This window comes from Limulus polyphemus, unplaced genomic scaffold (assembly GCF_000517525.1).
Source record: "Limulus polyphemus unplaced genomic scaffold, Limulus_polyphemus-2.1.2 Scaffold71, whole genome shotgun sequence".
Taxonomy (NCBI): Eukaryota; Metazoa; Arthropoda; class Merostomata; order Xiphosura; family Limulidae; genus Limulus; species Limulus polyphemus.
Window position 1 is genome coordinate 1,200,199 of NW_013665681.1, and position 18,240 is coordinate 1,218,438.

Here is an 18,240-nt window from a genome sequence, read left to right on the forward strand (position 1 = left end):
AAGTTCGAAATGAATTACTCCTTTAATGTCTCACCAAATGCAAAGCATTACTTTCTGCGGATAGAGTCCAGGTTTTGGGGTCGGAAGTGAGCTATTGACTTTGACGTTTAATATTCTCATAGACAATTCTGTCCATGAAAGGTTCACGCGCATTACGCACCAGAAGAGACGAAGCAACGTTCACACGTTGGAAATGATGATAATCGGAGAGAGGAATGATGGTATGGGGTATGTTTTCCTGGTATACTCTGGACTCTTTTAAAAGGCAACAAGAATGAATTACACGACTTACAAGCGGGAGTTTTCTGTGTGGTTTCTCTGCTCGTTAGCCTTTTATCTTATGTGCCAGACTAGAAGCATAAGCAAAAACTTTCTCAACAAGTCCAACAACAGGAAAAACAAGATTTCCGGTCTTCTTCTCGGTCTCTCCCGTCACTTGATCCGGCAAGTAATGAAAACAAATGAAAAGTCACGAAAATCATAAGCAAGTCCCCTAAGTTTTAATCAATATATGAGCTTCAAGCAGGGGGCGAAGAGAAATTCAATAAATTTCTGACCACCACCAGGATTGGATTGCCTTACCTCAACATCATTTCTGATCGAGTGTAACCAGCAATGCTTATTGTGTACCTTGCTGGGGACAGCTACTTTCAAGACGACGATGTTCCTATTCACCATACACATATTGTGCATGTATGATTTAAGGAACATGATGGACACTTCAGACAACTTCCATGGCCATCACAATACCCGGTTCTCAATCCAGTTGAGCGTCTATGGGTAAAACTTGAAATAAAAATTTGCCATCAAAATCCTCTGCCAACCTCGTTCCATGAATTGCTTAAAATATTATTTAATTAATGGGTAAAAATCCCACGTGACACCTTCTAGCACCTTATGGATTCTATGTCGCGTCGTACCATGGCTGTTATCAAGGTAAATAGTGGCAACCCCTTATTAGATATAATTCTTAATAAAGCGGTTATCCAGAGTATATACTGCTGACTCCAAAATTGGTTAGCAATATAATTCAGCTGAAATACACAACTTAATCTGACTAGCATTTCGACATCCACCAGTTATAATTTTCAAAGAAGCTGCTAACAGTGCAGTACTAAGTCTGAGTGAAAAATTGATCACATTTCTTATTCTTGTCGAAATGCGAATCGTATATAATCGCATTGTTCTTACTTCAGATTTTTTCATTCAAACGATAAAATAACTATCGAAAAATCATCGTAAGTAATTTATCACATGGATTGTGACAGTCCTAATCCTTTTTACGTGGATGGTACTAGCAAAATAATAAAACTTACAATGATGAAAACAAGAGAGCGCGAAAAAGACTATTAGACAATATCTTTCCTTCTCACGTTTTTTAAATTGCTTATTGTATAAATTTGTAGAATATCAGAGTCATAAAAAAGTGTAACTTTTACAAAAGAGATTATATCGCTGAAATTCACGGCAGAGCTTGCTGAAAGGTGATAAAAGCCACGTGAGGTATTTTCATGTTTAATAGTTTATCTCATGTATCTATCTATCTGTATCTATATATACATATATACTGTAAGCCATTACAAAGTTTTACTGTTTCCAAAGCGTCTCCTGAATATAAAAAAGACAATAAAAAGAAAACAGTCCTGCTTTACAGTATTTATCTATTTAACCAACCTGGTATTATGATACTCATGTGTTACATTATTACTAGGTACCGGTTTCGTAGTCTAAACAATAAAAAATCAAAAGGAAAAAAAATCAAGAATTATAAATTAATAAAAAGAGGGAAAATATATTCAAAATATATAGACTTAGATGAACAAACGATTACTTTGTAAAATATAAAATATCGTAAAACGTTGAAATAGCGTAAAATAACTTTTAATTAAAGAGGCTAACTTTCACGGGCGAATGAAACACATCTCTGCCACGAAATCCCAACATGGCCAGTTCTGACACTATAAATATCGTGAAAAACGCAGAAAAATAAAAAAACTGCCAAAATCACTGCTTGGGACCTGCAAGAAGGTATCTTTGTACCAAATCTCATGTAAGTTGGTTGACATACGCATGAATAGTTCACGAAAACCCCAAATTGTACTTTTCTCACTGTCCAAAATTGTCTATATCTCTAGTTGGACCTCCATAGGGGTTATTTCATATTTTAACTCCTGAAATGAGCAAAAATTGGCATATCCCAAATGTTGGTATCTATATGTATAGGACCTGTAAAAACTGTCTTTGTACCAAATCCTATATAAACTGGTCGAAATACGGCGGAGTAATTGTAAAAAAAACCCTAAAATTATGCTTTTTATAGCATCTTGACCTCCCTATAATTACTAAATATGAGCAAGTCCACCATTTATGTTTCTCAAGGTATGGTGCCTATAGGAAAGTATCTTTCTACCAAATCTCATGTAAATTCACAAAATATGCTCACCCTTTCAGCCATTATAACGTGATGGTCAATCCACTATTTGTTGGTAAAAGAGTAGCCGAAGAGTTGGCAGTGGGTGATGATGACTAACTGCCTTCCCTCTGGTCTTTCACTGCTAAATTAGTGACGGCTAGCGCAGATAGCCCTCGTGTAGCTTTGCGCGAAATTCAAAACAAACAAACTCACGTAAATTGGTCAAATTATGGTTGAATAATAGATCAAAACCCCAAAATTATGCTTTTTTGAGCATTGACTCCCCTATAAGGACTCAAAATGGGCAAATCCAACTTTTGTGCATGTTAGTGTGTTGGGCACATGAAAATTTATATTTATGCCAATTTTCATCTTGATTGCTGTAAATATGACCGCAAATCAGCCCAAAATATACATTTTGGGGTTATTTCACTTTTCACCCAATAAATTCCCGAAAAAATATCTAAATAAAAAAACTGAAAGAGACACTTTGACATATTGGGCCAAGGTACAATTCTACCAAGTTTCAAGTTAATTTTCCGAGTTATGAAGGAATAGAAATTGAATGAAAAGTGTTTGGAAGAAGAAGAAAGATTTGTTTTTTGTTTGTTTTTAATTATGCACAAAGCTACACAAGGGCTATCTGTGCTCTGCCCACCACGGGTATCGAAACCCGGTTTCTAGCGTTGTAAGTCTGCAGACATACCGCTGTGCCACTGGGGGGCAAGAAGAAAGAAAAATAAACAATAGAAAAACAATATGTCTCTCTGGGGAGACATAGATATAAAGAAACTGCACGTTACTTTTTTCGGTTTTAGAAATATATTTACCAGATTTTACAAATAATAAGTACATGAAATATTATTTCGTTTTCCAAAGCTATATAATGGACTATTTGTGATGTGCTCACCACGAGTATTAAAACCTGGTTTCTAGCATTATAAGTCCACATACCTACCGCTGTGCCACTGGGAGTTCAACTGAAGAATGAAGGTGGAGTTTGTTATATTATCCTTTTGAAACGCGCTCCTGTTGTTCCTACACAGGTACACAGGTTTTTCCTTCAAGGTAGGATTAAGTAGTATATTGAGACGACGTTTCGGGCTTTATATCAATGGACTCATGGGTACAGGTTATTTGATTTACGAAACTTCTCTCGGTGTATGCAACGATTTGAGAAAAGAGTTTAAAACTCTTGATTTATGGTTTTTGAGGGATTAGAGTTTACATTTTGTGCATTTATAAATTTTTATAGTATTTGGTTCTGATGTTAGATTTGCTACTATTTTAGTCTCCCGGAGAGACAGCGGTAAGTTTATGGACTTGTAACGCTAAAGTCCGGGGTTCGATTCCTCAAAGTGGCTTTGTTACAAAACAAATACACTAATGTATTAATAGAGTAGTCGGTTGAAGACGTCTGTATTATCATCTGCAGTTCAATTATGCTTTTGTTTCATATCTTATAACAAAATTAAATTGTATCTCCTTCTCAATGGTCTCATCAAATTTCGACGGCATGATTGATTTTATCCTAGCATTTCGAAAAGCCATTAAAAATATAAACTTCTATAATTCATATAAAGAAATTACTTCGCATCATATAAAAAAAACGTCAGATTATTTCCAGGACAAAATCACCTTACCCCAACGAACTGTGTGTAATTGTAAGAGCAGTATCATGTTTAGAGTACTACTTTTGCCCACTTCACGTCATTGTAGTGCTGACGGCTGCCGATCTAGAACCAATGTTGAGAGAGATGTTATTGCTTAAAGAATGTTAATAGATAAAGAGAATGACAATGGAACAGCTTTTCCCAGAGGATACTCCATGAATAAGTTAAGTGTAGGTAAATATATATATATATTTACATTTATTTAAAAACATTCTGGCCCAAGTTATATTCTAAAATGGCGAAGATTTATTATAAAATAAAAGTTTTGGAAAAGTCACAGACATGTGCACGTGTTTTTCAAATGATAGGCGCATAAGGACAGCCAAATCAATATTAATGAGTCTGAAGATGTTCCAGACAAAATCTACATAAACCATTGAATGGATCTGGTATAAAACAGGAAACATATTACGAAGAACAGTCTTTACGAGAGGTAGTTTGAAAAGCAGACGATACGTATGGACGATTACTTCATCTGCATTTATTTGTTTGTTGTGAAGCGCAAAGTTAAACAATGAGCTATCTGTGTTCTGTCCACATACTTAACGCTGAACCACTGGGGACTTTTTTTACTGCAGATTTTTGGCATCTATTATTCATTTTGATGCTCTGCATTTTTCTACTGTATTATAAAGACAAATCGTTAATATCGTTGTTATCTGCCAATTCGATTATTCTTTTTTTAGTTAATGGCATATTCACTTTGATTGGCGGCGTTCATTTATTACTTAGTTTTGTGCTTAATAACAAATAACGACATATTCGACTTACGATTCAAAAACGTTATTTTTCTAAAACGACGCTAGAGCTTATAACAGTTATATTGTTTTTATATAAGCAAACGGTGGTTATTCCAATGGGAACGAACTTCTCTTCAAATATGGCCAAGCTGTATCTGTTCTTTAATGAAAACTACTTTATGAAGCAGTCTTTAAATCCTAACTTATACATTTACACTTTCCATTACATAGGTGATTTAATATCTATAAATAATATGAATTATACATCAAACCTAATATATCCAACAGAACTTACGATAAAAAGAAGTAATAAAAATAATGAGGTCCATGCTAATTATTTAGATTTGGACATTACTTTTATAGAAGGTACAGTGTGGTTGACTATTTTTGATAAAAGAAAAGAAATTAATTTTCCCATTCTTGGTCTACCCACACCTAATAGTGTTATTCCGTGTATCATATTAAAAGGTGTTATTATATCTCAACTAAAACGGTTCTTAATAGTATGTAACAACTATAATTATTTTATGGATAATGTGTTATTATTATGTGTAATAAATTGAAAGATAATGGCTAGAGAGAGAAAGAGAGCCCCCCCCCCCCAGTGGCACAGCGGCATGTCTGCGGACTTACAACGCTCGGATCTGGGTTTCGATACCCGTGGTGGGCAGAGCACAGATAGCCCATTGTATAACTTTGTGTTTAAGTACAAACAAACAAGAGACAGAAAATTAAAGAAATACATTACTTTATTTTTTAATAAATAAAAAATATTTTAGAAACTAAAATACTGATTTAGGAAAATATCTTATAAATAAAATATAGAGGGAGTTAGTTATTTTAGCTCATTTCAGTAGATAATAATAATATTTCTAGTACTTGTATTCAGTATAACCTAGACGGAAAGATTAAATTGAAGTAGCTGGGCTTGTCTCGACGTTCCAGTGTTATATTTGAATAAATCTCCAGGAGAAAGGGAGGAGGTTTGGAGATAGAACTATATAAGAACTTTTATGGTAGGGTGTATAGTTCTATTCAACATTTTATCGTTCTATTTAATCTCTTTTTTTTTTTGTAAGGGTGGAGTTTGGGAGTTTAATTAATAAAAACATTAGGGTGGCTTTATTTCAATTTATTTCTACTTGAAGAAATTTAAGGGTAACTGCCTTCCCACAGCTGGCTATAGACAGTGAAAGACAGTAAATGTTCAGACGTTGTGGGTGTAAGCACTGAGCTTCGTACCCTTATTTGATTGATGATTTTTTTATGATTTTCCATAACGGCTGACTATATTGACAACGGCGTTTGGATATTGTCTGATAGATGAGATATTTCCAACGCATTTTGTGCTACTACCACAGACAATATCCGCTATAACAATAAGTTAACAACCAGGATCGATAATAGTAATGCGATATTTAATTCATTATTTTTTGATAGTGCTGATTTAATAACCTATAAACAATTAATGTAATCAATAGTTTATAAGCTATTTATATATATGAATTGTAAATCCTGTTGATCTGAGTGAAGCTCGGAAAGTTGAAAAACTATATTATAAGAGCTTTTATCGGAAACCGTCTTTCAGTAGGGTTTCTATTGTACTATTAGTTAATATTCCGAAAAGGCATTATAAATTTTGTATCCGTTTACATTAGGTCTTTAGGCCTCTCATTTAACGTTACAGCAGGAACAACTTAATGCAGCATGTGTACGTATAGGAATAACTAAATTTAGCATGTGTTAAAGAAGTATTGGAATAGCTTAAATTCAGCATGTGTAAGTTTGATGTTTGATGTGTATTATTAAGCATAAAGCAACACAAAGGTCTATCTGTGCTCTGTCCACCACGGGTATCAAAACCCGGTTTCTAGTGGTAAGTCCGCAGACATACCGCTGTGTCACTGGGAGGCAGCATGTGTAAGAACAGTATGTTTGTGACACTGTTATTTAAAAGGAGTGGCATACATAGTAACATTGATTTCTTGAACAGCTCATTAAAAGCATATGAAATGGATTTATAAAAGCACTTGTAAAACCAGATAGCTACTGAGATTAAGCCGCCGGGAGGATCTTGACACATCTTAAACAAACAGATATTGCTAGAAGTACAACGTCGTTTTATATATATATTGCTGTTAAGGATATCAATTTAACTGCAAGTGTTTACCATGGGATTAAACAAACAACAGTCGTACTAGACCAGTGTTTCTCAGCCGGATTTGTCAGACGACTTCCATGTCTGGCTTTGGTGGTCATGACCCCCAATTTTCTCTACAAGATGAAAAACACGGAAGCAGGATGTGGCTGGAGATCCAGACTACGGATCGTAAAGTCTTTGATTTGAGTTGCAATATGTTGCTGCACGCACTCAGACTTTCAACTAGTGACAAGTTATAATTGTGCTATCCGGTTAAGGATATCTGTACAATATATAGTGGATGGTGCTGACTGGTTGTCCTTTCTGTGGTCAGTAGTTCTAAATAAGGAAAAATCATGCCTGAGCCTTAGTTTTTCTGATCTGGTAGTTTAGGGCATACGTCACATAAGATGTTATTCAGATTGAAAATACTAAGTACCTCAGGAAATGGAACTGAAATGCTATTTAGGATAAGGCTGTCTTAAGAGACTTTAATCAAACAAATATGAGAGTGGTTAAAGATTGTGATGATTTTATTTGCTGATAGAATTACACCAGAAAGAACAAGAGGGAATTCTCAATAGCCGCGGCACTTGAAATTCTTTTAGGCAGGGCTAGAGTATATTAATCTGAGTCCTTTTTTTTCATTTTTACTAGCTTTTTTTTTGTGCGCCAGCAATACCAAGCGTGGGGCGCGTGTATACCTGATTCGGTTTTATTACTGATCATGACCTCTAGAAGCTTACTCTCAAATTGAAATTCTTTTAGGCAGGATTAGACTAAATTAATCTATGAGACCTTAGGCGCGGTAAAACTCCCCACTCAAAAGGACTTGACTTCTGTGTCCAAAACTGTATTTAGATCTCAAATCCGTCAAAAGATGACGGAACTATGAACTAAAAGTTGATACTCGAAAAAAAATACAAACAAACTCGGAACCATTCTATAAGCCGTTATGCCGCGGCTAAAACTAGTTTCGATTAGTAATTCCACTGAAAAGTTTCATTTCTCGAGATAGTGACTATTGTATTAAGAGTAGAAAACACTATAATCGACGTTTTTCGGCACAATGAAAGGTAAAAGCGTTATTATTATTATTATTAGTTACAGCCGTTAAACGCTCATAGCTGAATACAGATACAGATACTAGCCCTGATGATGGTAACTGTGTTACTGAAATTTGTCGGCTGTAATTAATAATAAATATTTTACATTTAATTGTGCCGAAAAACTTCGATTCTTGGGTTTTTTTTACTCTTAATATAGTAGCACAATGTGCTTGAAAGAAATTATGATGACTATTGCCTGTTTTTATTCTTTTTGTTCGATGCAAAGTGCTATGTATCATGGTGCAGAAGAAAATGTGTGAAGGATTGATCACATTGAGAGTAAATTATAATATTACATTCAGACACCTGAAGTTCCATTTCACTGCTAAAGATATAGCCATAATGCAAGTTTTTTGAGTTTGTTGAGTGCAAATCTACATAATGGGCTAACTTGGCTGTTTATAAAACTCAAACGTACCTTAGAGGTGGAGGGAAGCAAGATGTTTGAATGGAAGACAAGCTTCCCCAAAGCTTGTAAACTAATAAGAATAGAGCACCGTGTCTGTTGTGAATTTACGTAAAATAATCTTATTATTTGCTTACGTGAGGAGAAAGAAATGTAACTGAGAAACAGTCTACTATAGAGAAATACCAGAAGGTGAAATAAAAAAGCAGAAAAGCTTATTAAATTTTCATAATAAACTACGAATAATTAACGGGAAAAACCTTTTTATCATTTGTTTTATAAATCTTGATAAATCTTATTAAATTTTCATAATAAACTACGAATAATTAATGGGGAAAACTTTTTATCATTTGTTTTATAAATCTTGGAACAAATAGACACGGAAACTTCCCTTGTATCATTTTTAATTAAAACATAAAATGCAGGGGCGTTTCTAAAGAATTACTTCTCCCTTTTTTTAATTAAAAGATGACACATGCTGTTTGTAATGCAACGTTGAGTTTTTCCACAACATTCATTAATAATCTCGAACCATGTTCTTACTTGATCTCACATCTTCACCATCTGGTGAGAATCAAATCAAATAAATTGAATAGAAATGAAAAATAATAACCTAAAACTTTATTCTGATGACGGACTGAAGCACGAGAATTTATTCTGCAATTTCTTGTCCGTCACGTACGGAAAGAAGCATTACGCATAATCATAAGTTTTATGAAGGATCAGATTTCGAATATTTGTTTTTTTTTTTTTTGCAATTGGTTTCACTTTTAAAGTAAATCTTAAAGTGTCATTCATATACATTTTACATCTCTAAGATAAAATTGAAATTTCCCGAGAAACCTGATTCTCACGGAAAAAAAAACAGTATCTCTGCTCTTAAGCTGACAAAACCGAACGTTTTCATATAGTGGTTTTTTATCATAAAACTTAAGGATTCATTTATTGTAAGTAGATAAAAAGAAATATTACACGAACGAGCCTTTCGCATTTTCTTATGCATTCAAAATCAGATACCTATAATTTAGGGAGAAAATTCATTATTCATGAGTTCGATAATTTTAGTTATCAGTTTCTTCTTTGAATGGTATATTTTGATAATTGTCGAAAGTTTCAGTTACATAAGGTGTTATTAATAACGCAACTAGTCTACGTGAACATGAAATGCAGTATCTGTCAGTAGAACCAACAATAAAAATAACAGGTTAAAGCTATATGAATAATACAATCTAACTATTTTAAGCTGGCTTCAGGATGTGATGGCGTCCTTTTTTTTTTTGTTCAACAGCCAAATGTTGTTTTGGTGGTTAACATATTTAACAAAATTCATGCACAATGGACTAGATACCAAACCTTTCGTCAACATTTTTTAAAGATACGAGCACATTAATGAGAGTTTCATTTGATGTAGGGAGGTTAGCAGAGATTAATAGATCGATTTTTAACCGATAACATTACTTCTTGTTAGTCTGTTGTAAAAATCAATAACCGTGTACGAGAACGTTTGCTAAATCATGTAAGGTTATCTGTATTCGACAGATATTTCTAGAAGGAAATTCGTGGATTAAGTCTAAAAACCTGAAACCGCCTGTAGGTGTGATAGTTCACGACAACCTTCAAAGATAGTTCTTACAAAATCTAGACGACTGATTGTGGTATTTCTGTGAAAAGTGGTAAAAAAAAGATGGAATCAACACTCGCCTTCCTTTCATAGCCTGAAGTCGTGGGAGAGTTACCAGTTAAAGTTTATTGCAATTTCGTATAGAAAACAAGCCAGAGTTTAAATATTTTATTCAGTTACTTCAAACAGATCAATGATAAGTTCAACAGCAAAAAGAAGAAATATTTCTTAAACGTCACAGTCATTTTTCTTCAGGCACATTATTTATTTATAATGTTTGTTGCGCATGTCAAGTGGTAAATATACCAAAACTATTCTACCAAACTTTTTATTTCCGAAATAATATTATATTAACTGCTTTTGCGGAATATTCCTAATTTTGGGTAAGCACACTACTTTTAGTTAATTTAAGGTATTTAAAATATTCTACTAAAATTTTCTTCTTTAAAGCGGTGATCCTTATTGTGCCTCTTTTTAATCTCTAACTCGATAGTACTATTTGCTTTCACTTCGTTTTTAACTTTTTAATCGGGGTTTTTCAAGTCTTGGGTTCAATATTTCCAAAGATTTTTCATTTTTCTCCAGTTAATTGTTTTCACTGTTCTTGACCGCTATCACTTTCAACTTTTTTCGTATTTGTCTAAATTATGCCCATAATATCTTCTCTACGAGTCTTAATTAACTGTATTTTACGCTTCCCAACTTTTATGCCCTCCAGTGACACAACGATATGTCTGCGGACTTACAACGCTAGAAACCGGGTTTAGATACCCGCGGTGAGTAGAGCACAGATAGCCCTTTGTATAACTTTGTGCTTAACTACAAACACTTCTCACCTCTCATTTAAGTCGTGTCTGTTATCTTTATAATATAAAATAAGGTTTGAATTTTGAATTTAGTGTGTGAACTCTGTATAATTTTGAAGACGTTTTATTGTATACTTTACTCATTTATAGAGGAATACATAATATAATTTCTGGTAACAATAACTTGTGGATAAGAATTTTGGAAATAAATTCTAGTGCATCTAAAGTTCTATCAGTATGTTTTATCCCTTATTTACATTTATAATTGTCATTAATCTCCAGAAATACAATTCAATGAGGTAAATGCAAAATGTGTTTTATTCTATTAACAACACTAGTGCTTTTCTGTGTAAAATGGGTTGAAGACTCCAACTAGAGAACAATTGTGAATATGTGTCGAGATTTTGTATTTCAGACATGCTATATTTTCTGACATTATTTTCAGATAAAGTTTTATTAAGTACGAAATTTTTGGTCACCCTGTATAGTTTTTGAAAAGCTATTACACTTAATATCCTTGATCTGCTAGCGTAAAAATATGGTTATCTATGCTAGATACTCCTAATTTTGAAGTGATAGATTGGAAGGAGGGCAGCTGGACAACGACACCTACCGCAAGCTTCTGAGCCATTCTTTAGCAACGAACACTGAGATGGGATTGACCGTCACATTATAACGCTCCCACGGTGGAAGAGTGAGCATGTTCGGGGGCGGCTTTCGATCTTGCAACCCACAAATTATGAGTTGAGCGTCCTAATCACCAGGACAATGTGGCTGGTAGTCTGAACTTTGTTTGTTGATAAGTAAAAAGCTACTTAATGGACTCTCTGTGTTCTGCCCACTACGGAAATCAGAATTCGATTTATAACATTATAAGCCCTCAGAATTACCGGTTAACTACTGTGGTACAATAGTCTCAACTAAATTATGTTTAAACTTTTCGCTAAAAAAAAAAAGGTATTGTCATTGATATGCCAATTTGGATTTTTGTACGATCGGATTGTTAAAACGGGCGTTCTATGGCCGTCGTCCTTGTATTTTATGTGGATTATAGAAAGCATTCAGGGAACCTTTTAAAGTAGAAACTATGCTGCAGGAATATTGTCGAGATGCATGGTTGTCAGTTAGAGCATGACCAGACGTAGTTATGTAGCCAGTAATGGCGTACTGATGCTCCAAAATAGTTTTAGCATAACTTAATTTCTGTACATTCTTGGTACATGTGTAGTAAGTGCCTTTATGTATAAGATTACCAGTAAAGAGCGTGTAGAACTAATATAATGAAAGTTTAAAGTTTTGAGTCATCATGGTCCTATTCACACACACACACAAGCAGGCGACAGGGCTCACGATATCCGGAAATATATAAAATATATAACGAAAAGAAATAGTTTCTTTTGTAAAATATGATAGTGTATTTATAGTAAAGCTACTAATGCTATATGACGTTGTCCCTAATTTTGAACTAATAACCAGAAGGTAGGGAGCCAGTCAGCAGTATGCTACTACCTACTATCCACATTAAAATATTGATTGCCACTCTTATAAAGCACCCACAGCTTAAATTGCAGCGAATATTATATGGTATCGCAAGAGCTCGAACTCGGTTCTCCAGCTTCGAAATCCAAGATCTACCACATGACCAACCTGTGTTTTGATCTGACAGAAAGGAAACTTTGTGTATTCTTGTGTTTTGGGAATTCAACTAAAATCTCTTTGGTCAGCTTTATAGAGTATTTAAAATGTATGCACTGCTCAAATTCGTAGATATGTTACATTCATTCTAGTACACATGGAAGCTATGCAGCTACTTATATAACGGCAAACCTAACGTCATTTTAGTGTATGCGTTTATGAACACATAAAACGGTTGACAGAACAGGCCCAAAGCTCAAACTTGTATAGAACAAATGTTCTCGTTTTTGTCTTTTGTACACAGGGCCATTAATGTCTCTTCATATAATGAAGATTTAATAATAGAATTAAAATATTTAAAATATGTAGCGACTGATAGAGAGTATCAGCCTAGTATCATAGGTGAGATGTACAAAAAATTACATATTTCTGGATGTACCAAATTGCAAGCAACCAAAGAGTGAAATAAGGAAGAATATGTTTTGAACAATACGGATTGTCAAATAATCATTACTGAAAATTAAAATTAATTACTATTATTAATGATGTGAAAGATAAAATTGAAGTAAGGTATAAATTTGGAATATACAAAAGTTCACGTCGTTGCGGTTATATTAGACAGACAAGTAGAGATTTGAAATTTAAAATTGAATATCGTAAAAGTGTTGTTGAGAAATAAAAAATAAGTCATTTGGCCTTGGCAGGACATGCGTCGAACTCTTCGCACGTCATTCACTGATTGGGACAATGTAAGAATACTTAAAAGAGTAAAGTTGAAAAATGAATTACGTATAGAAGAATCTTTAGAAATTGTAAGAAACGCAATTATTTTGAATATAGATCTTGGTCCTGGTGCCACAGAAAGATATTTTTGGTAATCAATTTTGTAAATGGCACCACTGTATTAGATGTAACTTGTACAAGTATGTTTACAAGGTATACAAGTGAATATGTTGTCTTCTTCGTCTCCGAAACATGCAGAGTTTTTACTTTTAACTTTATACAAATAAATCATTGTGCATGTCGAAACGTTGGTCTCGTCAGCTTATTTTATATCAGACGGTGTATACTGTTTAATGTTGCAAAACATTCTAGATGATATACTGCTTAACTTGATAGAGAATTATAGATGATATGTACTGCTTAATTTTATAAAACTTCAAGATGAAAGTCATTGAAAAGTTTGAGGAAAACGCGTTTCATCGTGTTTTTGAACTGAGTAAATTAGATTGATTAATCTTTTTTGACTGTATTATAACCATCTTCGGTTGGTTGTGAAACACAAGAATCTCAAAAACGTCCATATTGCAGTTAATGAAGTATTAATGCAAAGCAAAAACTAATTCTCAGCACAAGATAGAGCACGGAAGAACTGACAGACCCATAATATTTCCATTTATATTATGAAACAAGTAGTCGTTGAACATTAAGTGTATTTGAGTGAGACTTAGGACAGCAAGGGAATTAAGCTGCTAAAACTTAAATATTTCATATTGGATGCTTATTTTTGTTTATTATGGATTAATCTAGCTATTTTAAGCCGGTAATCATTATAGATTAGTCGATGCTTAAGTGTTATGTCGTAACTCAGTTTTATTAGATTACATTCACAATTTCAATGAGTTGTATGTTTTAAGTAGTGAATAAAACAAAAACCTTTTTTAAAATCGCAACCCTAAACGTTTTTCGATACTTCAGTTTTACTTATAGATTATCCGAGTTTAATGCTCAAAATTTAATTTAGTGAACTCTTATAAAAATACAGCATTAATCTTGAAAGCTTTTAACTCTATAATTTAGAGTTCAATCTCCGTAACGAATATAGCACAAATAGCCCAATGTGCAGCTTTGTGCTAAAACAAAATAATCAAATAAGAGTTAAAGAAATTCTACATTTAAAATCCAATGAAGAAAGATTTTTAAACTTCTGACATGAAGATCCATAAGTTACAACTGTTGACCAGAAGAAGGACAACAAGTTAACTCTTAGCTGAATAGCAGGATTAACTGTTATAATTATAACGCCCTAACCCAATAGCAGGATTATCTGTTATAATTATAACGCCCTAACCCAATAGCAGGATTAACTGGTAGAATTATAACGCCCTACAGGCGAAAGTACGGAGAGTGTTCTATGCCATATCGCGGCTGGAGCTTTGGATCTTCTGATCGCAAGCCACCGGCCGCAACCGGCCCACTTTAAAAAAAAAATCTATATCAGATGCAATACATTCTTAGAAGGACGGTTGTTTAACAACCTGGGTCCGTTAAAGAACTATTCATTCTGGTACGCGTGGAAGTTACGCAACTACTTATGTAATAACAAACATAACGTCATTTTAGTGTATGTGTTCATGAGCACATAAAATATTTGACAGAACACACTGAAAACTCAAACTTATATAAGCAGGCTCCTCGTACTTCAAACAGTCAAATTACCAGTGATGCAATTACTTCATCTGACTGAAGCTCTAACTATAGTTACACATGTACGCACACACACATACACATATACATATATTTAAGAAGTGAATATTGAAATGGAATGGAATTGGAGCTCGTACTTCCACCACACAGGTAAACAATTAACCTACTGATTTACCGGAGAGAGTGCCACCTATAAGGTTTTTTTTTGGTTTAACTATTGATTGTTTAACGAACTAGAAGACCTTTCTTTTAAATATCAAATGATCTTAAGTAAACAAAATCCCTGCCTGTTAAACAACAAATATATCTTGTTTGCTTGTTCCGCACAAAACTACACAAGAGCTCCTTGCGCTAGCCGCCCCTAATTTTTATCTGCTAGACGAGAGGGAAAGCAGCTAGTTACTATACCTACCGCCAACTTTTGGACTACTCTAATTAAAGAGTATGATCTGACATTCATTCATTTACTGTCTAAGTGTGGAACGCGATATGTCGACAACATAACACGAACTATGGGTCTTTGGATTCAGAGTCCGGCACACTAAGTACTAGGCCACGCGGGGCCTTTGAAATAAAGCTTTTACAACTAATCAAAAATTGGATATGTTAAGCAACAAGTATACTTCCGTTGAATAAACTCCATTTAATATACTTCTCTGGTATTGTTGGTTTCGCTTAGGGACTTCTCTTGACTTATGTATCTTTTATATTTTGCTGTTGAACTAGCATTTTTATCCACCAGTGTTTACTATGTAAACGGTGTTCAATTTGTATTATTGTATTACGTAATGACTTTAGAAGCTTGCTTATGATACAAGTACACTGTTCAGAAAACGTTCAGTAAACATGTTTTCTTTCTCATTTTAAGGTTGTAGTGTTTACCATGGAAATCAGATTTATACTACTTGAACTAGTTCTGATGAATTCCCTTCCCTTGCTCCGCTTGTTTTCCCGCTATGCCTGAACATTGTGTATCTCAGACAACAGTGGAGAGAAAATTATAAAACTGCATATTGCCTGCACCTGCTCTGTAGGCTAGTCAATGATCCTGACTCTTTGTATAAATTAGAATGACATAATTTTTCAAAATCAATTTCAAGATTGTTTGTCGCAAGGGAAGAGTATTTGTCTGGTGGTGCGCATGCTATTTTGTCCCACCTCTCTGGTACGCTTAATTTTGTAGGGAAACGGAAACAACGTAACAGTAAGTAACGTATCTAAGCGATAAAAGTATAAACATATGTTTTAGTATTCACTCGCTGACAAAGGTGACGAACAGCTGTAGAATAGGTATTCATAGAATGTGCAGTATCAGTGACGAGTTTGTTTGTTCGTTTTGAATTTCGCGCTAAGGTAAAGGAGGGCTATCTGTGCTAGCCGTCCCTAATTTAACAGTGAAAGCCTAGAGGGAAGGCAGCTAGACATCACCACCCACCGCCAACTCTTGGGCTACTCTTTTACCAACGAATAGTGGGATTGACCGTCACATTATAACACCCCCATGACTGAAAGAGCAAGCATGTCTGTTGGGACGGGATTTCGAACCTGCGACCTTTAGATTGCGAGTCAAGCGCCCTAACCATCCGGACCAGTGAAGAGTATCCAGAAATGTCAATTACTGTCTCATTCTGATTATTGTGATGTTTTAAGGAATTTGATTGTAGTTTCCAATAGTTCTTTGTTGTTTTTGAGCCACCTGTTTCGACAGCTACTTACTTCATTCCGTACAAGAAACCTGATTACTCTTACATTGAACCGTTCGAAAGAACAATGTAATGCCATAAATATTGAAAATCTGTATGAGAGATACTACATACAATAGAATATGTTTAAATTCAAAACACACAGTGTTTTAATATATAACAATATACGCATAAACATCTGAACCGATAGAGAGTGAGAAAAATTAATCATACGTTTGTTTGGTTGTCTCTCTGTTAGAGTTTTAGCTATTGTTTATTTACTCAGGTGTTTTATAAACCTCTGCAGGTGTTTTATAAAGATACAAATAGCATTTACCACAATAGACAATGGAGCAAAAGATGAATCTTAACCATGTTAGTTCTACTCAAAAATAAAGAAATAAGGAGAGGTGGGTTAATTTGTTTTAAACAAATAGCCCTAAAGATAGAAGATTATTTTACAGTACCTGTTCTACTCCAAAATTATCAGCATTCCAAGCTATTACTGGTAACCCCAAGTATCCAGAAAGTTGGAGAAAGTACTGCACCGAGGCTGCATTACTGCCAAAGAAGTCCGAATTGGTAAGGTACAACACAGCTATAACATCGTTACTTAACAGATCATCACAGAGCTTGTTTAATATTTCCGTGGGGCTGGGGTTCAAAGACATCTGAACCACTTTTGGGAGTTTAATATTGAAATATTTGTTTATGTTTAAAGGTTGGTCTCTACCTTTTTTTAGGCTCTGTAGGGCATCAGAGAGTCTTCTATTGTATGTTCTCTTAACACTAGTAAAAGTGGAGTGGGGCAATATAGCTCCAGAGTAAATATCCTGTTTCTTAAAATCGTATTTTTCCGAATACGACCAGCTTACTAATATTAAAATCCATGCTACCAAGAGTAGCTGGAAGGTAGATGGCGCTACAGAAACAACTTTAAATACCATGATAGCTAAATATAAAAACTATCTTCTTTATATCGTATATTCCATTATCATCTTTTCAAATTGCTGGTGAATGAACGTTTTCATGTTCTAGAAGGAATGGTTGGAGAAGCTGAATCACGTTTCTCAGATTTTCATCTTCTGGTATTGTCAGATGTATCAACCACCTTTTCTGAAACAAAGAGTTGTCTCAATAAATATTACTTGTCACGCTCGCAATTATTCTATTACAGAAAATAAATTAATAAACGAATAAAACAGAAGACAACACGTTTCCGCTGTATAGGCACTATATATACTTGTAATCTTGCCTCGCTTTCATAATTCTTCAAAATATTTGAAATACTGGATTCAAAATCATCAGTATACAGTCAAAGAGTACGAACACTAGCTAATATTTCACATTTATTACTTTCAGTTAACCGTATCACTGCTTAGAATATAAACAAGTAAAATTGGTGCTTTCTGAGCCATTTGCAGTTTTTGAAGTATTTTCGACGAGCACGTAGAAAGTACTTACCATTTGTCGTCTTGAAATCTGTTTAAAAGGAAATTTCGAACAAAGGGAATTCTATTTTGTCAAAACTTGTGACAAATACTCTGAGAAAAATAAGCATCATGGCCAATTAAATTACTTTAAGATA

General features: G+C 34.2%; 1 protein-coding gene across 4 annotated transcripts in view; it reads right to left on the minus strand.

The window, feature by feature from the left end:
* The window catches only part of LOC106465949 (glutamate receptor ionotropic, NMDA 2B-like), a 182,350-nt gene that overhangs the window by 74,575 nt on the left and 89,535 nt on the right, over positions 1-18,240 (minus strand). For 2 of the 4 annotated variants that reach the window (XM_022394475.1, XM_022394485.1), the window contains exon 2: positions 17,120-17,768. The exons of 1 other annotated variant lie outside the window; for it this stretch is intronic. In XM_022394475.1, coding sequence (XP_022250183.1) covers positions 17,120-17,599 — 480 coding nt within the window. In that variant the 5' untranslated portion in view covers positions 17,600-17,768. The remainder of the gene's footprint in view (positions 1-17,119; positions 17,769-18,240) is intronic. One more of the 4 variants, XM_013926196.2, reaches the window with a different exon arrangement.